General features: G+C 39.4%; 2 protein-coding genes across 4 annotated transcripts; one reads left to right on the forward strand and one right to left on the reverse strand.

Annotated features, from left to right (window-relative positions):
* Positions 1-2064: 2064 nt before the first annotated feature.
* Positions 2065-12430, reverse strand: scamp5a (secretory carrier membrane protein 5a). Of its 2 annotated transcripts, none has more exons than XM_003443865.3 (7): positions 12160-12430; positions 11237-11315; positions 10985-11104; positions 9906-10062; positions 9720-9821; positions 7966-8083; positions 2065-5522 (listed from the first exon to the last, which is right to left on the reverse strand). In XM_003443865.3, the coding sequence occupies exons 2-7, from the start codon at positions 11241-11243 to the stop codon at positions 5334-5336; spliced, it is 693 nt and encodes a 230-aa protein (XP_003443913.1). In that variant the 5' UTR covers positions 11244-11315; positions 12160-12430; the 3' UTR covers positions 2065-5333. The 2 variants fall into 2 exon arrangements, with proteins under 2 accessions (XP_003443913.1, XP_005450936.1); XM_005450879.4 differs by having other exon boundaries at positions 5334-5522; positions 12361-12393.
* A 4406-nt stretch (positions 12431-16836) lies between these two features.
* On the forward strand, positions 16837-23316 carry parp16 (poly (ADP-ribose) polymerase family, member 16). Of its 2 annotated transcripts, none has more exons than XM_003443864.5 (7): positions 16837-16990; positions 17677-17873; positions 18616-18753; positions 18838-19044; positions 19192-19363; positions 20948-21092; positions 22598-23316. In XM_003443864.5, exons 2-7 carry the CDS (start codon positions 17685-17687, stop codon positions 22731-22733), a joined length of 987 nt encoding a protein of 328 aa, XP_003443912.1. In that variant the 5' UTR covers positions 16837-16990; positions 17677-17684; the 3' UTR covers positions 22734-23316. The 2 variants fall into 2 exon arrangements, with proteins under 2 accessions (XP_003443912.1, XP_005450935.1); XM_005450878.4 differs by lacking the exon at positions 16837-16990 and adding an exon at positions 17047-17207.
* Positions 23317-24283: the final 967 nt, after the last annotated feature.

A 24283-nucleotide genomic window follows, 5' to 3' on the forward strand; every position in this document is an offset into this window, starting at 1 on the left:
TTACACAATTATGTAGTAAAATTATTATACTGCATATTAGATATGTATAAATGTGTCTGTAGTGCATTTCAGAAGAATAGTTAAAATTAGGTAAAATCTACCTGCACATTCACTAGAATAAGGTAACCATTTTATCCGGTTTTATCAAGTGCAATAATCAGTAGTGATGTTAAAGTTTAGTTTCAGACTTACCTGGTTTTTCATGTTTGTTTTTTGTTTGTTTTTTAATTGCCCAGTGTGGAAAATGTATTCAAATACTTGAATATAACTAAAGTTGTACAAATTGAAAATTTGACTCAAAATTTGGCAAAAGTGTAAATAACTATACAAATACAAAGGCTTTGGGAATTTGTTTCTGTTGCTTATTTAACATATTTGTAGCATTTGTATTGTAGTTTAAAAACATTACTACAAAGGATTGATATCCTTTAAAGCTGTAGTTCATTGGAATAATTGGGCAAATACTTGATCTCTTAGAGTCGTGTTTAGGAATCCATCAATTCTTTTTACACCTCCAGAAAATTAAGGAAACACTTAAATTATACACTGGCTCTTAATGAATGAAATATTCAAGATAAATCTTTACAGGTATGCACGGAGGCAGTATAAATTGCTGAGTATGAAATGATATAACAGTCAGTGTAAACCAAATTCAGCAGCTTGTTGAGGGCTGGATTCAAAACCACCACAAAAAGCAGAGTTAGAAATTCAAATTACAGGCTGATCCAGCTCATTTAGTACTTATTACTGTTTACAGCCCCCACTTGCATGTGCAGTCCCAACATCTGGGAACACTCGTGAAGTGATGGTGGAGGGTGTCCTGGGAATCCTCCCCCAGACCTGGATAAAGTCACAGATGAGTAAATGGACAGTCTGTGGTGAAATCAGGCAGTGTCAGATGCACACCTTCAGGCCTGGGAAACGTGATGGCTGAGGCCACCATCAGATCCGAGGGTTTTAGCCTGGTACTGCTGGCTGGAACATGGAGGTTTATGGTATCCTTCAAGGATATACCTTGAAGGATCATGCTGGGTGATGTTGCGGGTAGCGTAATGTTGACCATGCTGTGTCCAGACTCTTTCACATCTGTCACATGTGCCCAGGGCTCACATGGAGCTTTACTGGCAGACCTCAACGAGTGTTTCTGACAAAACATTTACACGAGTAGCCTGCTGCAGGTCACTTTGTAGAGCTCCTCCTGTTCCTCCTCGCACAAAGGAGCAGTTGCTGGTCCTGATGCCTGGTTGATGCCCTCTCCATTTCTGTGCTGGACTGTGCAGGAAGACCCAGTAAATTTTCTTGTGGCAGCATGTAAGGATATGCAACCTGAATAGGCTGCAAGTACCATCTTATGCTACCAGCAGGGACAACGGCACTAGCAAAAAGCAAAGCTACAGAAACATGAGTCAGGAGGGATATGAAGAAAGCAATGGGCTTCCTCTTGTGTTTTTTTTATTGCCACCCTCATTACCCTGCTCTCTTCCCTCTCTGATTCAATCTTAGTTGCTGATTGGCTGCTGATGGCAGGTTGAACAAATATAAACTGGGAGATTGTCTAGCATAGTGATCAGCATCTGGGATATTTATATTAGAGCTATTTGTATCTATTAGAACCATTTTGTTATATTTTAAAACTCTAATTTATTATAGGTTAGTTAGTTACTACTCTTACTATCATGGCGCTATGGTGACCACATAATTTCCAGTTGTAATAATCGGATACAGTGTGCTGAGGTATGAAATGCATGATATATACGAATGCCCCTGATTCATTTGGAGTATTCAAACCATCAACCTCAAAAGTAAAGCATCCATAAAAGTGTTTATAATTGTCATTTATGATGTAAAAAGAAACCTCGAAAAGAATGAAAATTCAATTATGTTGGAAGGGAGATGAATATTAGAATATTTAAGGTTTGCATTTGGACAGAAGAAAGTGAAGGTTAGCTACTCGAGGCAGCTATTTACACCTAAAAGTCAATATTTCATTTAAAAAAAAGTTACATTTTCCATATCTACAACTGTATAATACCCATATGCAAACTCATCACATAACAGACCAGGATGCAACAAGAACTATTTAATATCTATTAGGGTAAGACCAAATAATACAAAAGTAATACACAAAATGTTTTCCTCGTTCACTCGTGGAGACGCAGCGCCCTCAAACGACTCATTCGACTATTTAGGGCCTACTGAATTTGTTGATCCATGGCAAATATTTACCGCACCTCAAGTAATTATATATTCATATATACTTATGATATAGTACATGTTAATACATTTTACACAACATACAGAACATGTGGGAATAAGATGGGAAATGGCTTTCAGAAGCTTTGATACAGTGGCATTAAGTGTATTAGCGGCTCCTGCTACACAATAACTACACAGCTGTAATTTCCATAAACACATGAATTGTGTTGTATGTACATATGGCGGAAAGTTTGGACTGATCCAAAGTTCACCATGAGAACTTACTACATACACAGGGAAAGTAGCTTATTTGTTCAACTTTGTGCAAAAAAATTCACATTTACGTTATAGAAATGGCCAGCTGTGCATTTACTAACAGATGAGCAGATGTATGGTACTTTTTACAGGGTTACACCTCCTTACTTCTGTGTGTGCATGTGCTGGTGAAAATGCTATGAAACTGTAAAATTATACAAGTGATGTCCAACTCAAAAACAGGCTAGCTATTCATTTTATGACATTTTAGGTTGGGGTTGGTAACATTTTTCTTCCTGTATTTAAAGGCTGCACAACAGGACCCCAGCTGATTGTAATAACTCTACTGTTAGTATTGCTCCACTCTGAATGAAGTTGCACCGATGCCAAGAGGAAAACCGGCGCAAACATTACTTACATTTTTTTTTTTTCCAAAAACAAAAAGCATAGTGAAAAAAAACAGAAAGACACAACAAACCATGTGCTTCACACGCATCCACACGTCATTCAAATACACAGGGAAAAAAAGAGAGATAATCAAAACAACTAAAAGGTAGTACAACAAACAGCCTACTGGATACCACATCATCACAATCAGACAAGACGACTCACAGATTTTAAAGTAACGAGCATTCAGATAACTTCACTGTTTTAAATCTATTACTGTTCGACTGTACGAACCATCTACTGTATGCTGAAGCTTTCAAAGACTCGAAGAAACCAGAACGACACCGTCTCTGACTGAACACATCAGGCCTCACCGGGGCTACGCACGAATGTCCTTTTGTGAAATTTCACTCCATAAAGAAATAACTGGATTGAATTTAATTTTTTTTTTCTTTTATGTAGATTTCTTATTACACTGACTCATGGAATAACACCAACATCCACGAAATAACACACTAAGGCCTGAAATCCAGATGTTCAGAAACAAGTCATTGAAGCATTTACACGTAGGGGTAAGCGGGAGAATTTGCCAAAGGGAGAGTAAACATCCATCACTCCATACAATGTTATGACCACCTTACAACAATTATTACTATTACTTACCATAACCTGCAAGTGTTTTGGTTTTCTTTCACTTTGACCTTTATAATAACATCGATTTGGAATGTCTGACCAATAAACTCCAACCTTTAAACACTGCGTGTGCTTCACTTTAACATGAAAAAAAAAGAAATATTTGAACTAAACTCAGCCTGCTCAACATAAAACTAGTATGTAACGACAAAACCAAACATGGTCAATAGGGGCGATATAAGGAGACAAAAGCCCAACATGTTGAAGCTCTACAGGCTTTACAGGTACAATTTAAAAACAGCTATTAGACTTTTCCTGAGAATGTAAATAAATCGAGTTATACTGTCAAAAAGATCACCAAAACAAAAACTCCATATTTCTGTTTTTAAAATATTCACTTTACATGGTTTAACTTTCTTTTTCAATTAAAAAAAAAGGAAAGAAAAAAAAGCAGATAAAGATGATGAGTTTCTTTACTGGTATTTAAGCATTTTCTTTTTTTAACTACCAAAAGGTTACTTAAAATGTACCATAACCTTTAAGAAATAGGTAGTTTGATCTAATTAATTTCTTGCTGTAAGTTAAAAAGCAACCCCTGTCATATCTGTATGTAAATATGAAATAGCTTTGGTAGCTAACAGATTGCCAGTAGTGTGCAAGGAAGATGCTAACTTGTCTACAAACACTGTCTAACTGCTATCTGAGCTGTAGTGAAACGGAAAACATTAGCCTTTAAAATAAAAGTTGTGCCTCAGTGGTGCAGCCAACATGTTTCAAAAGGCGGAACGTTCCTGGTTAAGTTGCACTTTTTCAAGTTTTACTGCTGCTAAGTCAATAGTTAGCGAGCATTTGCATACAAGGCAGCATCTTCAATGCAAACTAAAGGTGACCGTGGAAACCTGCTAGCAACCAAAGCAACCACAAGGGAGGTTTTTGGTGTTGCACCCTTTTTTTGAGTGATTTCACCTGGTGACTACTGGCAATCTCCATGAACCACTCGCCAGGCCATTGGAGAGTACATATTTTCCCCTTGCGATCTGTGGCTCTTTCACATCCAGTGAGAAACAGCTAGCATGACTTTGTCAAAATGAAATAAAATCTGCCTCTAAGAGCTCTTAAGTGACATATAACCAGCTAGTCAGATCACTAGAGCTATACTGCTAGCTATAATTGCTAAGAAGATTTTAATATCCTTGGATAAAGCCAAGCTATCTGTTTCTAACTGGCTGCTAGCAAAGATTAATTTTATAATACCCTATATATAACCCTGAAGCATAAGAGTGAATTTAGGTGTTTCCCAAGATGGTCAAACTATTCCTTTAATGGGAAATAAAAATTTCTTGATATTTATATACAAGAATTCAGCTGTTAGCCAAACAGCTAGTCCACTACATCAGCTGAGAAATAACTGTTTCAGCATTGGTGATCTTCAAGTCAAATAAAAGTAAAGACCCTTAACAATATAGCTGTTTCAGTCCCTTAAATATCACATTAAAGGTCATTAGAAAATTTACAGAGTGACATTGGAGACCACCTACTCGAATAAACTTAAGATACTCAGGGGACTGGGTCTACCTATTTTAGGCTATGTGTCTCTGTTGGAAAGCAACACCGACCGGCTACAACTGAGCAGCATAAAACAACAGCAACATTTTTTGTTTTTTAAAATAACTGTTGATTTAAATGTGAACCGAGTAAAATAATGAAATCCCAGTACATTTGCACCAAAAACATGACTTTTACATTGTTCTGTTTGAGTTCAGCTTTACAGTGTTATAGTGACGGGCACCTAATTCTGAATTGTGTTCTTAATTGATCCCTTTTTAGTTCTCCCACTCAGCCACCTGGCCCACTCCTCTGTCCTACATGGGTTCGTCGTAGTTGTAGGTGGGAGCTGCTGAGTACTGGTTCTGCTGCATGGCGCCTTGAGCAGCCCCCATGGCGGCCTGCTGGGCTGCCTGCTGGACATGGGGGTTCTTCCAGGCACCCGTAGCCCACTCCTCCTGGGCTTTACCCAGGCTGCCACCACTGCCGCGGTAGAAGTTATGCACCTAAAAAAGACAGAAAGGAGAAATGGGATTCAACATGCCTTTTACTCTCTATCAAGTATGACTTTTATTTTTTTCAATTTGTAAAATTGACCAAATTACCATAAAGACAAGGTAAATTTTATTATTTCTCTGTAGTGGCACCTCATTTTTTGTGTCATGAACACAGTATTGGCAACATTTACTTTCCAAAGAGCTGTTCCTAAGCAATTCTAGACCCAAAAAGATATATTTGAGACTTACAATCCCAATGCTTGTCATGTTTAAATAATGTTATACCTGCTGTAACACAAGAAATTCCCAGCTTATAATAATAAATGATATCATCCTATATCTCAATGACGTTCTTGATGAAGTTGACAGACCCAGTAGTAGTGATAAGTATGATAAGTATGTGACAATTCTGCAGTGGGATATTTATGATTATTTACTACTTTAATGTTGCATTTTAAATATACTAATACCTTGTTTTTGTTGAATTTATGGAATCACAGAACTAATGTAAGTACAAATGTTTAGTTATTATTTCATAACTTTTATTACCAATATGAAAAAACAATAATGAAGTGGATGAAAAATTATCAGTATGCTGCGGCCCACTTAAAAACCAGAAAATCCCATGAAGCCCACCCGATCTTAAATCTTCTAATTGAAACACAAGGCAAACTGATGTATTTCTCTGAAGAATGTATTAAAAAACATAAACAACACACACTGTTGGCTATTCATTGCTAATCCTACCCAGTCTTAAGCAAAGTGTTAAGGCCAATCTGTGACCCACCTGCCTGGGACACAAACTTTAATACAGGAGCGGTAAATTCAGGTCAGAGTAATGAGCACTATCACAACATAACCAACTGCTATTACCATTTTTACTTCACTTTTTATACGAATAATACATTTATATAAATATGTAATGGTACTTACTTGCAAGTAATTTCAAACTGAATTTCTGCCGTTCCCGGGGCCCCTCTTGTAATATCTTTGCTGCCCAACAGGGGGGGGCCAGGCCCACACTTTGTGAATCACTATTAGTATATTTAGACCTACTTTGAAACAGGGTTTGTATAAAGCTCTGCAGTTACTTTGAGTTATGCTGGAGTTTGTGTGAATGAATAAAATTAAAAGGAGGTTACTTGGATAATAAAGTAAAAAAATAGCAGCCTAATGGCTTTAAATACATCAAAACTAAACAAAAAATAGATAACTTTCAATTTTATTTTGACAAAAGTCTACCAACAATTTATGCTTACTGCTTAAATATCAGTGCTGGTGGTGAAATAAAACATTTGTCCATGCACTGTTAAATTCTTCTTTTTCTTCCATTACTTTTTCAAAAAAATTCAGACTCCATAGATACGCAAAGTACTCAATACTAGCCATTTATCTGTGCTTCCACCACAACAGAGGTTTACTAAAATCAAAAAGACAGTTTTCACAATCATCACCGTTTTTGGGAGATGGACAAAAGAGCTGAGTGCAGATCCAGAGCTGTGTGTTTATGTCACCTAGTCATGACTACCGATTGATTTATGTAATATCCATGTGGGCAGGCACAACCAAAGGGGCATCGGACCCTCAATGACAATAAGTGACATCAAGACCAAATAACTCCTGGCGTTGTTATTTTGGGACCCGTTAACTTGGGATGTGAAGCAACTACCAATAAGAGGAAAGAATACCGCTGATTGATATATGAGGGTGTGGTGATAGATGGACAGCATTCCCATGGTAAGAATTTGCCACAATGACTTAGCAGGTATAGTTAAAAAACTAGAATTATAGCCTTAAAGAAACAACAGATTCTAAAAGATGGATGCTTCACACGCATCTTTAATCCTGCAGCACAAAACAGTCACACTTTGACCAAAGCTTTAACGTAAGAACTCGAGATTAGCATCATCAACTTAGATGCCACCAGTCATGAAATATGGCCACAATCCCCTCTTCTTTTCCAGAGTTGTGGCTTCAAATGTTTTTGCAGAACACTCTGATGTCACAGTAAAGTCATCCTTTGACATTTTGGATAGAAAAAGTCGTAATGTTATCCTATTAAACCTTAATGTAATATGTTCTCAAACACAGCATATGAACTATAGAGTTATAGCAAAAAACAAACCAAAAAACCCCCCAAAAAACAGCCACAATAACCTCTGATCACCAAATTCTAATAAGTACTTGGGTCCCTCAAGGCTTCCTTGCATTCACCAAAAAGGGATTTTAACAGCCTGAAATAAATAATACCTCTGCTCCAAACATTTCTGTTGCTAGTGCAAATGAATCAAATGTCATGTTATCACTGCTTCCCTTTAAGTGGGAAAGAGTGCTGGCATTATAATACAAGCTAATTATTCAATGCTACTTGGATTGGATTGCTCTCTTTCACTTGTTAATACCAGCAATAATCGATCTAATTTCTGTGACCAGGTCGAAATCAGTCACTCACCTTTGAGAGGGCGATGAAGGATAAAACAGCCACTGCAGTGAACATGATGGTGGGAATCAGCATGACCACAGCTGAGCCAATGTTGGTGCTGAAGAAGGTGATGGTGGCCAGCCAACCGCTGAAGAAGAAGCACAGAAGAATCATCATATGCTCACAATACATTCAGCTTGATAATGCTAGATAATTCTGATATAGGATTTTTAATACTGATACCAAAATATTTAGAGACTATTGTTACAAGCTGTGAATTACTCATTGATGCTGTGCCTAAAGCCTGATTTAGACTTCTGCAGAAAATCTACATCCTAACTTTACAACCTGAAACCAGAAACCCCTCTTAACCCTACATCGCAACCTTCCATGCCATTGAGCCAACATATAAAAGCTGAATGTCAGGTTACAGTGTAGAGTTAAAAAGAGTTTTCAGTTACATCGAAAGCTACGACATAGATTTCCTGCCGAAGAATAATTCAGGCATGATTCTGTTCAGGTCAGCTGGTTGTTGTGTTTGTGGAGTTCAAAACAGCCTGATCAAAATGGAAGTTGCAGAGAGCCTTCTGCTGGACAAACTCTGTGTTTGCCTGAAGGGTGTTTCTCCTGGGGTTGCTGTAGCTCAGGAGGTATAGCAGGCCATCTGCTAATGGTGGCTCGAACCCTGGCTACTCCAGTCTGGATGCCAAATGTCCTTGGGCATCCAATGCATCCATTGTAGTATGAATGTTAAATAGAAAGAACCTTTACATAGAAAAAGCTTAGAAAAAGGTGCTTGTATGAATGGGTGTGAATTGGTGAATGAGGGAAGTTGTTTAAAGCCCTTTGAGTATTCAGATAGAATAGAAAAGTGCTATGGAAGAATCAGTCCATTTACCATCTGTCTCTTCTTAGAAATATACATACAAATATATTGGTCATTTGCTCATGCCAGTGTATGGGCTGTATTCTTGTTTTCACACTGCTCATATTTAATAATCATTTTGTTGTTAATATTATTATTAGTGTGAAACAAAAAGGACTTAAAAGGGGAAAAAACTGCTTGTATACCTGCTTTTTAATATTTCCCGTTTCTCTTCAGTACATCAATGTTAAACATAATACAAATACAGGTCAAGCTGCTCAGTTTTAACACAGATGAGAGAAAAAGCTGAAATTGTAATGAATAAGTGGAGAAATGCAACAAAGAGAAATGATGGGATGTCATTCGTAGGCTTCACGACCGCCAGATAAACACCCGTGACAATTTTAGATGTTTAGTCTGAAAACGCTTCTCTACATTATTAAATGAAAGAAGAAAAAACATGTTATGTTATGCTCTGGATGTCTCCTGTAGTTCCTGTAGTCATCACTGGGGAAAACCCTAACACTAACTCTAAACCTAGGTGATGGGAATATAGAATTTTTTCATTTATTAAATTCTTCTCCCACATCTCGGCAATCAGGGAAGAAAACAACCATGCATCAAAGTTAATCATATTTTATCACCAAAAAAAATATTTAAGAATTAGGAATTAAAGTTTGATGGCTTAGACCTCAGAAGGATAATGAACCTCTTTAAAGCCTCATTGGTTTAGAAAAAAAATTATTTTTTGAACCAAAGTGTATGCTTTAGATTAGATCACTAAGTATACCCCTTGATTCAGGTGCTTCTAGAATCATCTTTAGCAACAATAAGACAAGAAAAATAAACAACATAAATGCCAGTTAATTTCCATTTCATCTGTATACATCACTTTTAATAAACCAGTACAAACTCTTACCACACTCCCCAGCCTGGAATGCCAACAGTCTGGATAATACTGATCACCACCTGGGCCATGAAGACGAAGAAGAAAGCCATGAAGTTGAATGAGCTGTCGGTCCTGCACGGGGAGAGTAATCGTCAGAAATGATCTGATTCAGCGGAACAGCAGGAAGAAGTGTAACTCAGAGGGAAACGCACTTACTTCAAGGCCTTGTAGATGGGCCTGAACCAGCACACGTAGGAACAAGGGGTGAAGAGGATGAGCCACAGGATAGCCATGCCAAAGTTGGTAGCTCCACCTCCTCCACACATCCATGCCAGGCAACCAATCAGATTAACAGCTAGCGTGGCACTATGCACTATCAGCATCACAGAGAGGAAGAACGACAAAAACATAAAAGAGTGAGGAAAGAAACAAACAAAAAACGCTACAGCAAACACCCCACAGGCTCCATCATTACTCATAACTCAGCAGGATTTAATCACTATGAAGACCAACAACTACGCACTGCCATATTTCCAGTTCTACATTCAAGACTTAAACTACAATAATAAAATATGATATAGAGGTACATTTTATTCAGCATACAATTTCCACCAAACATAACGTGTACACTAAACTATCTTTTCACCAGACTTACATTTTTGCTTCAAATAGCAGAACCTATGTGATAATGAAAAACATACCATAATACTCATGTGACTGTAATAACTTGACACTACTACCTACTTTTACAATTTGTGTACAAATTGTGTTTTCCATTAATTAGTTAAGAGTTAGTGGATCTCAGATAATAGTGGGAAATAAATAAAGGGCATAAATGTTTTTGGAAATCATTCCTACCGTTCACTATAAAACTGTACAGTAATTCCTCCTTCTGTGAAATTAAAAAAATATAGTTGAAGGTCCTCATTTTCTGCCCGTGGGACCTCAATTGGGCTTCAGATTTGTGAACAGTTTGTCAGTCAAAACACAAACCACTAAGTAAATGTGTGAGTTAAATCATTTTCAAACTTTAGCCCTCAAAATAAAAACCACAGTAAAATGAAAACAGTGGTTATCTGGCTCTGTGACATAATGTGAGACCGGCCAATCTAGTTTCCCAGCTGCACGGACTGTTTGCACTCTTTAGTTCTCATAATATTTTGGGTAAAACAAAGCAGCACAGCATGAGGAGGAAGAGGAGTAGACAGGTTAACAGGTTACAGCTAGATGCATGCAAATACCGACTGCTTCCAAATGCAAAGCAAATAAAAAGCAGTTCCTGCAGGTACACTCACAGATCCAGAGGTAGTAGAGCCTCTTGCACATAGTGCGGTGTTGGTCTGGGATCTCGTTGAAGTCTTGGTAAAAACATGGCTTAAGGGGGATGAAGCGAGGAAGGGGAGGGAAGTTGTTTTCTAGGACACAGAGACGTGATTCAGTGCTTCACATCAAGAAGAAATCAAGTCAAGAGAGGTGCATGAGCTTTTATTCAACCTTTATAAATGGGGCGATTGTGCATAAAGATGGATAAATGGGGGGAAGCTCACCTGCCATGATTCACTGCTTTCCTCCACTTGTAAACCAGGCACACAGACTTCTTCAATCTCAGCTGCCTTGAAAACCAAACTGCAGAGAAGGAGAGAAGTGCATGATTAAGTGTAACATCACTTACTATCCCGGCCCTGCTTGTAAGCAACAAGCCACAATCACTGCAATATGAGTCTTTGACATCCTGACACGATTTGGAGAGAGGAGGTACCCATGGTGGTACCCAGCCTCCAGAGGAGCATCAGATAGACTGAGATGAACCTGTTTTCTTGGTCACATATTTTAGCAGTGTAATGCGTGCTCCAGGACACAGTGTGGCCTTGTCGTGATCTCGAATGTATATCCTTTGGGATTCACAATAGGCGTTTGAAAGGCCTATTGAGATTAAAGCCTGGATTATATAGACGTTACTCTCTGGTTATCGCGTTTTTCTTGCTAATAGGCCATAATCAGCTACCTTCCATATTTAACTGTGTTAGAAAATCATATTTGTAGCGCATGTCATGGTGGACGCATGGTGGATTGAAGGGCATCTTTCTAGCACAGATAAACCAATCTATGCCACGAAAATGCAGTCTGGCTGAAGTTGCTTTTATTCATTGTGAATCTCCGGCTGTCTTAGACGTGTATTTCGTTCGGCTGATGGCAGTGATGCTGCAGTGGGGTAGTGCATTGAGATTACAGGCGATGGAGAAGCGTCCTTCAGCCTGCGCGACAGGCTGCTGCATTGGGGCTTCTTCTTCTTGTTCATCATCCGGACGTCGAGCAAGTCGAGCACAAACTCTTCGCAGTAAACAGCCCGGCCTACAAATTTCGAGGTTTTACCGAAGCTAGAATCCGCTAAAAAAAATAAAATAAAAAAATCCAATATTTTCCCTCCCTCTCTAGCTGAAGACCAATGAATGAAAATGCGGTGTCCTACCTCCAGTTCAGTCCGTGAATGTCGCTAGAATACCTCCGTCCGTTTAAATTGCATCCTACGATTTGATCTGTATTAAAACACTGTGGCGGAAACAGCTAGATCTAGCGCTAATCACACGAAAATGTCGCGTATTTCCTCAAACGATGGGTTTGGGAGTAAGAGGCGGGCACGTGATGTATGGTCTTTTCATTACGTACATACCGGCCCCCTCCTCACCGCTGGGTTGTGCCCGCCCGGGTAGGACCAGGGCCCTGGCAAAACAATGGATTTGTTGCTGACCTGACCTGACCAATCAGAAAGGAGAAATATTTTAGCTCTTAACCAATAGGTTGACAGTGTTAAAAATCAGAGGAGGCATTACACAACCTGACCTGATTGGCTGCCTGTTATCATATACTTCTATAATAAAGATACCGCTTTACTAGTAGTATAAATACATTTCAATGTACTTTTCCCCCACTAGTGGTAGTAGTAGTAGTAGTAGTTTTTAATATATATACAAGTGCAATAAAATAAATCAAAATAAAACAAAAAATAATAATAAAATAAAACACACTTGATAAGTACAATTACTTTTTTTGTAATTTTGCATCTGTACACAAAGATAATGGATTTCAAATCAAACACTCAAATTTTGATTCAGGAACTTTTTTATATGTACCCCCTATTTTCAGAGGCTCGAAACATGTACAATTATACAACAAGTTATTTGATGATTAGATGAGGTCACTCGTTATTCCGTGACAGGATAGGCAGATAGTTGGAGCTGCATTTAGTAGCAGTGCACTGGCATGCTCAATATGAGGTCTAAAGAGATGTCACTGCAAGCAAAGGAGACAATCAGTGGCAAATCATCTCAAGGGAGGAAGTGCAGCATTTGGTTATAAATTCTAGACTTCAGGCACCGACTGCAAAATATTTTCATCCAAAAACAATAGTATTATAGTACCTTTTGTCGCGAAATCGATCAATGTAGAGCAGTGAAACAAACCACGGAGGCCCCAGAAAAGTGCAATCAAACGATGAGTTTATTAATACAGAACAAAAAATTACAGCATGAGTCTTCTCTGTCTCTCTGCTAAAACTACATGTGGAGAACACTTTTAAAGCAATGGGGTATCCGCCCCCCCCATGGCGTCAAATACAGGTCAAAAATACATTATGTATAGTCATTGTTTACAGACAAGGGTACATCTTGTACATCTCTAATAACTATAAACAGACATGTAACTTCTCTTTTCTATAACACTTTCCATGCAAAGTCGTAGTCTTAAGCCTTCAGGGTGTCTGAGGGCTGGTTATCGCCTCCAGTCATCTGTTACCAAGTAGGTAAAAGGGCAGCCGGTTACAAAAAGGTCAAAGACACTTGGGCCTTCGCTCAGGCCTGTTGCTAGATTTATGTATTGTAAGCATGCATGCAATCAACCTGCTATGTTCTCATCCTCCCTCAACATGTATCACCTGGACACTCTCACCAGTGAAGCTTAAAACCCTCTTGGATGGAACATCAACTCTAAACAAGCACAGTTATGCATTGTGTATAGAATGAACTCAACCTGTGAATAGAATGAATGTGATGACAAACATATTCAATGCAATATGAACCCTGTAAGGAATATTACTGATAAAATAATACTGTAAACCATGTTATTAATGCAATTATAATAATGCAGGTTATATGGCAGCAATAAAAGAACTTCTGAATCTCCACACTTTACTGAAGGTACATAACAACAGGTTAATATGGACTGGATCGATACTATTGTGCTTTTCTCCTATGCTTGACTACAAATTTGCATCAAAGTAAGTTAAGTTTATTACAAAGAAACCACATAATCACCACGGCTGAAGTTGCTGTATGCAATTAAAATACTGATCAAGCTGAAAAGATTAATAAAGTATAATGAAAATATTGTGTTAATTGTTGGGGAAACAAAAGTTAAAAAGAGAAATTAAAAACCAAATAAGAAGCTCAGTTCAGTCAAAGGGAGATGAGAACAAAAACATGTGCAGTATCACACTCTAATAATTCGCCATTTTAAAGCTTTATTAAGGAGTAGTAAATTATTTATAAATGCCTTATTGATCACTTTTATACCAGGCTGTGAAAAACCTCCCTCATGTGACTTGATCAGTATTATTAGAAACTGAGGAAACCATGAGCACCCAAGGGATTTCTTTATTCAAAGCACATATTCATTATGCTATGTGCTGCTAACTTACAGAACAGGGGTTTCAAACTTAAATGAGCTGTGGGCCACTGCTGGCTCAAGTGAGGACCATTTTAGTCTTCAAGTAGTACAAAAAACAAACAAACAAACAAGAAAAAACACACAAATATTTGTGGGTGTAGTGTTTGTTATATTGTAGTGTTTGTAAATGTAGTGTTTTGTTTGTTTTTTAAAAAATTTAAAATAATTTTAATATATGCAAATATAATAAATATAATAAATATATAATATAATTTTTTATATTATATTTGAATCTACAAAGAGGCAGCAGGTTGAGGGTCACAGATGCCAACAGACTAAATAAACTGATCCACAAGGCCAGTAATGTGTTGGGGATGGAGCTGGACTCCGTTAGGGTGGTGTCTGAGAGGCAGATGTTGTCCAAGATAAAGACAATGTTGGATAATACCTCCCACCCACTCCATGACATGACATGTTGGCTAGTCATAGGAGCACGTTCAGTGAGAGACTGGGATTACCAAAAAGCAGCACTGAACGACACAGGAAATCATTCCTGCCCGTGGCCATCTAACACACTGTAAACACTGCAATAGTTACATCCTTTTTACACACGCTCTTTTCTACTCTGTAATATTTTTGTCAATTTTTTTGATATTTATTTATAATCCCCGCTGTTAATCCTTGATATTTATAATTGAGTGATCTGTACATATTAGTGCTATTTCTTAAATGTGTAAAATCTGTAACATAGTGTTGTTTGGAGTTTAGTCTGTTACAGTTACTATTTTTTACCATTTCTTCTTGGAGCAACTGTAACCCACATAATTTCCTTAGGGATTAATAAAGTATATTGATTCTGATTCTGATTGTTTCAGGATACATGACCTGCCATTATGCAATGACATATCTGCTTACCTGTATCTTTTTCTCGTTTCTCCTCCTCTTCTTTTCTCTTTTTTCTAAACTGAGGACCTGATGGCTTTGAACTTTTCTTGTCCATCTTCCATTGGTTTTAATTTTGCACTCCAGTATGAACACCCATCCCCCAACCCGAGGATCACCACAACATAACCTAACAGACCTACACCTTAGTTCACAGATTCCCTTTGTCTAGGGTTTATTTCTGGGATTTCACACAACCCAGAATTCAAATCATGAATACATAATAGGCTTGGATTTACAACATTATAAATGAAATGTGCTCTATTTGGAAGCCGCCGGCCCCCTCCCCTTTCGACGGGTTGTGAGTGAGACTTTAAATCATCAAACTGTAAATTATAAATTTTAAATAGTTATTGATCCCTTTAACCCTAGTCCTAAAGTGTATATTTATTTTCTTATTCTTCTTATAGTTAATGTTTGTTTACTTGCACTGCTGTAACTGGAGCCTCGTCGTCTCGTCTCTCTATATACTGTACTGTATATAGCAGAGATGACAGTAAAGTTTACTTTGACTTCAGCACAGCAGCAAGCAGGCGCACCGAGGGCTCTCGCGCTCACTTTTCGCATATAGAATTTCGAAAAAACATCGGTGCAAATTATAAGTCTGTATCATAATGTCTGGTGTTCTCGTGTTTGTTGGTTTGTTTTTATTTTGTTTTATTTTGCGAGTTGGTTATTTGATGCTGCTCCAGCCAGCCAGAGAATCCCCCGCCGCCCCGCCCTCTCCTCCCTGTGCGGCAAGCAGCAGGGGCACCTCGCAAACGGAGAGCGCCCTTACTCCCAGCAAATGGGCGATAGAAAACCGATCGGTGCCTATGCCATTCCCAAAATGCGCTGGCATGACGTCGGGGCAGCATGAGTACGAGCATTTTTTTTTTTTTTTTTTTTTTTTGGCCGATGCCCGTGATGCCGCCCCCCTGGGCAACCGCCCATGTCGCCCGTATCAAAAACCGCTACTGAATGGATCACTATTAGTCATAGACTGGCATTCCCAGCGCCTGGACCTCAGCGTTATTGAAGCAGTGTGGGACCATCTTGACAAAGAGTGGAACAAAAGGCAACCAAAGACCTCTGAATGTCCTTCAAGAAACCCGGAGAACTATTTCTCTTAAAGAAATGACAAGAAGCTTACCAAAGAGCGTTCAGGCTGTGTTGAAAAATGGATATGTTTATATCAAATATTGACTTTCAAGCGTATTAGAATGGTACAAAATCTTTTTTTTTTCTTTTATACTGTACTTCCATGCACTGTATGTTTGCACATATCTCACTAAATTGGTGTGCCTAATAAAATACAAAGAAATGAATGGCTTAAGACTGACTATCGTGCCACCCCAGCAGTTGAAGCACTCTGTTTAGTTGCTGCTGTCAAACATTAGATGGCTCTCTGAAACATCGGTACAGTTGGTCTCGTGAATGCTGCCTTCGCGTGTCCTGTGCAATTTTAGACTCCAGGTAGAATAAATGTTGTAAAACAGCAGACCGAATACACATTGGCGTTTATGCGGAAATTAATTGTGTGCTCCGTCTTTGTCTCAGACTGCCTCGATAGCACGGCTCACTCGCTTTCTCAGCTGCACATCTGTCAGATGTGTTTCGTATACGGTTTCCAAAAGGCAGAACTGTGCCTGAACGCAGCAGTGCCTGAAGCTACCACTAGCTTTCTCTTCAGTGCTATGAGTTAAGCAAGACTGAAGGTAAGGGCAAAAATTATATTCCTAAACAAGGTCTGTCAAATTTAACTCATACGAGTGCCACAGTGATGTATTCCCAATACATACGGGGACCTGCAGTAGTCTGACAAGGCTTTATTTAGTGAAGAGCGGCAGTTATGCTCTCTTGTAGTGGCTCAGCTAATGTTAGCTACTCAGACGTCGCTTTCTTTGCATAACATTAGTAACCAAATACAGAAAGGTAAGACTAACATTACAAATCAGCACTAGTAACTATAATTGAACTGTCACTTTTGTCCTAATATTGGCTTTATAAAGCTTGTATTAAACTAACACAGGCTAACTTAGCAAAAGCTAAAGTATGTAATTGTTCCAGTAGTAGATGAGCTGAATTTAGCTAGTGTCCTAGTTTAGCAAACTAAGGATGAGGTGTAATGTCAGCTTTCGCATCCCAAGCAGAACGTGTCCCCCTTTCAAAGTAAAAGAAAAAGATGAGAGATGACACAATACTCACCAAAGCTAAATGTTAAATTATAGCATCCTCTTTGATGTGAGGATTTGAGTGAAATAAACTACAAGAGCCTTGATAGTTGAGATCTTTCAATGTGTATAATTATGAGGATTAAAAACTTAGTCATTGTTGACTGCAGACTTACATAAAGCGGAAACCTAGACCTTGGCCATGTGCTATCTTATCTCTTTGTACACAGTGCTGGGAATGCAGCCACCGCTGCCACCTGAAGCAGTCAGAGAGCTGGTGTGCTCTTGCCTGCAAAGAGACCCCGTAGCAGCAGACCTGCGATGCAGCCTCTTCGTTGCTGCCACTCAGAACTACAAGAGAGACTCTTTGCTCAGACCATTCCCTCCTCGTTACTTAAGTGGTGACAATAAGGAGTTTGAGGAGTTGGTGAGTGCTAAAGTGATTGTGAAAACCTCTTGAAGATCCTATATTATAGTCAGTGGTAGCCTTAAGCATTTGGAGACACCATAAAACAGAATATAGCTGGGCACAGAGGAAATTAGGTCGACCCAGTCCTTCCAAGAGGATTCGAGGTATATGCTTGGCTAAGTTCTCAATAACTCCTCAGCACTTATACCCCTGAGGGTCAAGATCACCAAACCAACAGCAGCAGCGCCTCTGTAGTTCAGCCATATATTCATTCACTCAGGTGACTGATCAGAATGATCACCAAGCAGAGGTATCCTAGCACAAGGACACTCATTAACATGAAAAGTGATACAGAGCTTTACATGGCAACTAGAAAAAAGTAACATGCATGCACACATCCACACAAAAGAGGAAGACAGAGGGATGGCAGACTCAACAGTAGAACATAAAGTCTGACCTATGATCCTGTGTTGAACGAGTGGGGGAAAAAAAGAATTAAAAAAGTTTATTTTTATTTGAGATATGGTCTGTTAAGATAATTGAGAGAATTGATCAAATGTAACATGATATATATCCACTCGGTGGCAGTGGTGTGCTTTAATGGTAGCTTCATGCCAATTATTACTCATAGGTGAATTTGTGATCATTTCATGTTTTTGATGTCTTCTGACTTTGAGAGACGTGTGTTCCAAGGAGTAAAAGACACATTTGAATCGGTTTGTGGTAATATGATAAAAGAAAGGAGTTTTTCCTTCTCCAGCTGGCAGATGTGAACTCGTTGCCTGGTGTGAGAGAGCTGGTGAGACTACGACCTGGAGAAGCAGATCATCATTTGGCTCTCGCACACTGGATTCTGTCTTCAAAGAGCTTTGCTGTAAAGACACTACAGAAGGAAGAGGTATGTTACAGGCATAGAGAGATAAACCACGGTCTTGCACCACTTTCTTCTTTGCTCACAGTGTGTTTCTCCGATCTTCACTAGTATGCCAAACTCTGCAGCCTGACGGAAAATGAAGGGATGTCTGCACCCGTGCCAGACTTCCTCTTTGAGCTGGAGTACTCTGATCAGATGAATGCCAGGTTTGAGAGGACGAGGGAAGGACGAGATGTTTTCTATGCTTTCCACGGGAGCCGCTTGGAGAACTTTCATTCGATCATTCATAACGGCCTGCACTGTCACCTCAACAAGGTCAGTGTACCGAAACCTTATTTTAAATGTTTTTTTACAGATCAAATATTTGATCTTGAGGAGCAAGGGGAGTTTAAGAGGATGCTGAAGGGCTGGAGTGTAAATCAGAGCGATACATTATGCTTACATGGACATGTTTCATTGCAGAACTCGGTGTTTGGAGAGGGGACCTACCTCACTAGTGACCTCAGTATGGCTGTCCTCTACAGTCCCCACAGCAGCGGCTGGAGAGAAAGCATCCTAGGTCCACTGCTGAGCTGTGTCGCCTTGTGTGAAGTCATTGATCATCCAGATGTTAAGTGCCAGGTGAAGAAAAAAGGTATGTTTAACAGTCAGGTAAAAGCAGTATGTCTTAAAGCTTTGAGAAGGCAGCAAAAAAGTGACAGTTTAATAAGACATATGGATCATGACACTAAAGAGGTCAAAAATGTGTGCATTTGTACATATATGATGGATCACAGTTTTTAATTAAGAGTGAATCAGAGGGACTGGGAAGAGAAAAGGAACAGAGCAAAGAATGGGAGACATAATTCGGTGGAGTGAGCAGAACCAGAGCAGAAATGGGCAAGGGTCTTGATGAGTGAGTGATGTTAGATAGGGATAACTTCGCATGTGGGTACCAAGCCTGCACTAATGATCATGTAGACGATGCACAATGATGTTTTTAAGTCTCTTTGCGTGCACAAGATCCACCAAGGCTCCTGTCCTAACTTGGTTAAAACAAGGTACTTTTATCGCTTAAATACCTGTATACACTTTTTCCATCGATCGATCGATCGATCCATTTTCTTCTGCTTATCCGGGGCCGGGTCGCGGAGGCAGCAGCCCAAGCAGAGAAGCCCAGACCTCCCTCTCCCCAGCCACCTCCTCCAGCTTGTCCGGGGGACCACCCAGGCGTTCCCAGGCCAGCCGAGATATATAATCTCTGCAGCATGTCCTGGGTCTGCCCTGGAGCCTCCTCCCGGTGGGACATGCCTGGAACACCTCACCCAGGAGGCATCCTTGTCAGATGCCCGAACCACCTCAACTGGCTCCTTTCGATGTGGAGGAGCAGCGGCTCTACTCTGAGCCCCTCCCGAATGGCCGAACTTCTCACCCTATCTTTAAGGGAGAGGCCAGCCACCCTTCGGAGGAAGCCCATTTCTGCCACTTGTATCACCAATCTCGTTCTTTCGGTCACTACCTACAGCTCGTGACCATAGGTGAGGGTAGGGACGTAGATCAACCAGTCTGTTGATCTCCCGTCACTCGTGAACAAGACCCCAAGATACTTAAACTCCACCACTTGGGGCAGGAACTCGTCCCTGACCCGGAATACACTTTTTCCATTTACTCTAACTGAGCCCTCAAAACATTTACAAGTCACTTTTATTCATTCACACACACACACACATTCATGCACATTCTCTTGTCTTTTAAACACTTTTTACCTCTTACAAACACTCACACGTGGATGCACTTCATTCAGTATCTTGGACAGGGACACTTGGACCAGCGCACTGGAGTATGCATGCAATCTGCTTTATTTACTGATTCACAGTTGACCTCCACTTATTAGGAAGAGTGAGGACTTAATGTCCCGACAGGCTGGAGTTAGGGAAATAGAAAAATTCACTGTTGCCAAAAAATGAATTGGGAAAGAAAAAACCCACCAAAAATACAAATTCAGGGAGTCACAAAGTACTGCAGAGAGTACTCATGGTAGCGATAATGCTCTTATATGATGTAATATGACACGTTGTGGGTAAAAAAGTTGCCTACACTTTGTCTTGAATTTATTTCAGACCTTTATGCCTCTCAAAACACTCAGTAACTGCATAAATCTGTTTCCAGGAATGTTCTACCTGCTTATTGCTCTTTAAATCAGAGCCTATTAAAGCCTCCCGCTCATTTTTGATTTCAGATTCTGAAGTTGTAGACCGCCAGCGCTCGAGGGCAAAGAACAGTGAAGGAGGGGATGTACCACATAAATACTTTGTAGTCACCAATAATCAGCTTTTACGAGTCAAGTACCTGCTTGTTTACTCTCAGCGGAGGCACCTGTCCAGGTAAGACCTTTCTGGGACAAATGATGCAGTTTGCTTTTGTGTACTGGTGAATAGGCAACATTAGACATAAAAATGTTTTCATACAGAACAGGATTGGCTGACAAATCAGAAATTCAAAGTGAAAGTTGTGGAAAGGTCACATTTATTTGAATGTCCTCCAGCACACAGTCTCAGTAATCTGATTACAGCCCACTAAGAGCAAAGAAGAGAAACAGAATACAGTTTTTTAAATTGTTTTTATTATTTTTACTCATTACTAATTCAGATTAAATAAAATAAAAGAGAGTATAGTGTTGAGCAGAGACAACTTTCCTCTGAAGAGTATCTGGGCTTGGCCTTAGAGTGAGCTTCAGTGTAGAGCTGCTACTCTTCCACTTTGAAAGGGGTCAGTTGAAGTGGTGGATGCTTCCTGGGTGCCTCCTATATGATGTGTTTCAGGCATGTCAACCCAGGAGGCGAGCCCAGGATGGACCCAGGACATTCTGGCAGTATTATTTATATTGGCTGTCTTGGGAATGCCTCAGGCTACGTCCACACTAATGCGTTTTCAAACGCATTGTTTTCTCTCCGTTTTGGCCTCCCGTCCCCTCCATTTCAAAACGGAGTGGTCCCGTCGCAGTGTGGACACTCCAAAATGCAGACTTTCTAAAACGATGATGCATTTTAGTCATGTGATGCAGTCATGTGACCAATTAAACAAAGATAGGGGAGGGCATTATACAGCAGTTGTTTTGATTGCTCTCAATTTTGACAGCCCTAAAAAAGATTAATATCAGTTTGTACATGCTCCAGATAGCTTTTCTTCAAATTCTTTAATTCTCACTGGCTTTTGCAACTTTGTACTTTTGTGTTACTCGCAGCAACAACTCCACCTCATTGTTAGTCCATTTAAAAAAACTCGGTGCTTTTCCTCGACATTTTGCCACGACGTTTCAAAGAGCCGGAAAGTAAATAAACGGCAGACAGAAATGAGGCAGGCCGAATCTTCTTGCGTTTCACGCATGCGCAGGACTGGAACGTAAGCATTTTCGGCCGTTTCAATGTGGACGCACAACTCTGTGAAAACAACTAAAAACGCTAGTGTGGACGCGGAGCGTTTTCAGATGAAAACACCGTTTTCAAATCTATCCGGGCTGGTGTGGACGTAGCCTCAGTGTCCCCCTGGAAGAGCTAGAGGAGGTGGCTGGAGCAGGAGTGGTGTAGATGTCTCTGCTTAAACTCAGAGCTGGATGGACGCAAGTAGCCATGTTAATTAATGTGCATTGAAATTAAATTAAATAAAATAAGACAGGGTCCAGATCCAAGGTGTACTTTGCCTCTTGCCCAATGTCAGATAGGCTCCAGCTCCGCTGTGACCCTCATTTGATGAGCGGCTAAGAGAACTGACAGATAAATAATCAACAGCATGAAAGAAAATGAAAATGTTTGCTTGTTTTCATCCTGAGGTTTGTTACCTCGCTCTTCTGTCCTGATGGTCACCGTGCTTTTCTGTTTTTCTTCCTCAGACATTCCCGCAGCCGCTCGTGGCTCCTCAGACACCATTTTGCCATCATGATGAGTCTCTACCTTCTGCTGCTCATATTCATCGGTGCCTTAAACTCCAACACCTTTGTATCCTTTTGGAACAGACTATTCAGGTGAAATGACAACAGGACACATGGCATGGATGTTTCTAATCCACAGTGCCTTCCTGACAAGATGTTGGCTGAAGGCATGAGGAAAAAAAATTTTTTATGCACCTTTCTACTGTTTTCTCTTATAGTTCTTTGCTTTGTTTGCAATGTATAATGTAATATAGTCATCATTACTGTAAATGCAAGATAACATATCGTTTCAGATGGGAATCTTGTTATGTATTGATTTTAATGAAATCTGTAAGAAGATCTTTGTTGATTTTAAGACAATTGCAGTGTTCCTCCTTTAGTTTGAATGATTCAGTAAATAATCAGTTTTATAGTTAATCTCTGTTACTGTGTTGTTTCAGTCCTCAGAGGACACAATTTTACCAGCCAAAGGGAAACGATGGAAATCATCCTGTTTAAATAATCAGTGTGTTTTTGTTTTCTCTTTCTGGTTTGATGTGCAGCGAATTCCTCGTTAACTGAGCCATTATTATAACTAATCAGTTTTTCTGGCCTTAATGATAAACTGAAATTCCACTTTTAAATTCTTAAGATTGTCATTGTCTGTATTTTGGAAATTAATAAATTGGGATGTTTTTAAATCTTTTGTTTTTAAGTGTAGATCAAATATAGTGGTTTTTATTTTAATGTATACATTCGGTTTTGGGGATTGCAGCGTTGTAGTATGGATCAGTAGATATTCAGGGTTGTCATTGCCCACATGAACTGTGTAATGGTCTTGAGCCACCTCTTTATGATTTGCTTCCAAGGAGCCAAACTTTCTAGTACATTTTTTAAAGTGGTCTTGAAGAACAGTTGTCCCATCTTTCTGAAGGTCTTTCAAAGTTTCTCTTTTGGCATTTGCTACTTTTTCACTTATTTTCAGTACAATCCTTGTACCTGACCATTTTCAGAGGGATGGGTTTTTTTTGTTTGTTTTGTTTTTTAGTTTTTTAGTTGGTTTTTTTTTCTTAACACTGATCTCTGAATCATTAAAACATAAAAAAAGGTACCTAACTCATGGAATGACAGTTTCATGTCTACAGTAGCTAAAAACTTGGAATCTTTCGATATATGTTCTTAAAAATTTGAGGAAACTGGAGGTGTGGATGACAAAAGAAGAAGTGGCTGACCTAAAAAAAAAAAAAAACCCTCTAATGCAGATGAACAGTATCTGAGAGTCATGTCCTTAAGAAATAGGAAACAATTCCAGCAAAGACCAGACACAGGATCTGAGAGATGCATCTGGTTGGTTCAAGTCATTGTCAGTATGCATGGAGGTCAGTAGAAAGGTACAACAGTGAGTTTCAGCTATCTGTAAAACACAGCGGAGGCTGTCACGGCTGCATTTCAGCCAGTGTTGTTGGAGGTCTTGTCAAAATTTCTTAAATTGAGATCAGATTTGATCCACCATCTGGAGTGTGTCTGATTAAGTTTCATTTTTTCAGCATGACATTGATCACAAATGCAGTGCCACTGCAGTAAAAGCGCACCTGGATAGAAAAACGCACAATAAAGCATAAAGTCATGGACTGAGCTAGGTATAAAGGTGGCCACAGGAAATAATGA

This window comes from Oreochromis niloticus, linkage group LG7, assembly GCF_001858045.2.
Source record: "Oreochromis niloticus isolate F11D_XX linkage group LG7, O_niloticus_UMD_NMBU, whole genome shotgun sequence".
Classification (NCBI taxonomy): Eukaryota; Metazoa; Chordata; class Actinopteri; order Cichliformes; family Cichlidae; genus Oreochromis; species Oreochromis niloticus.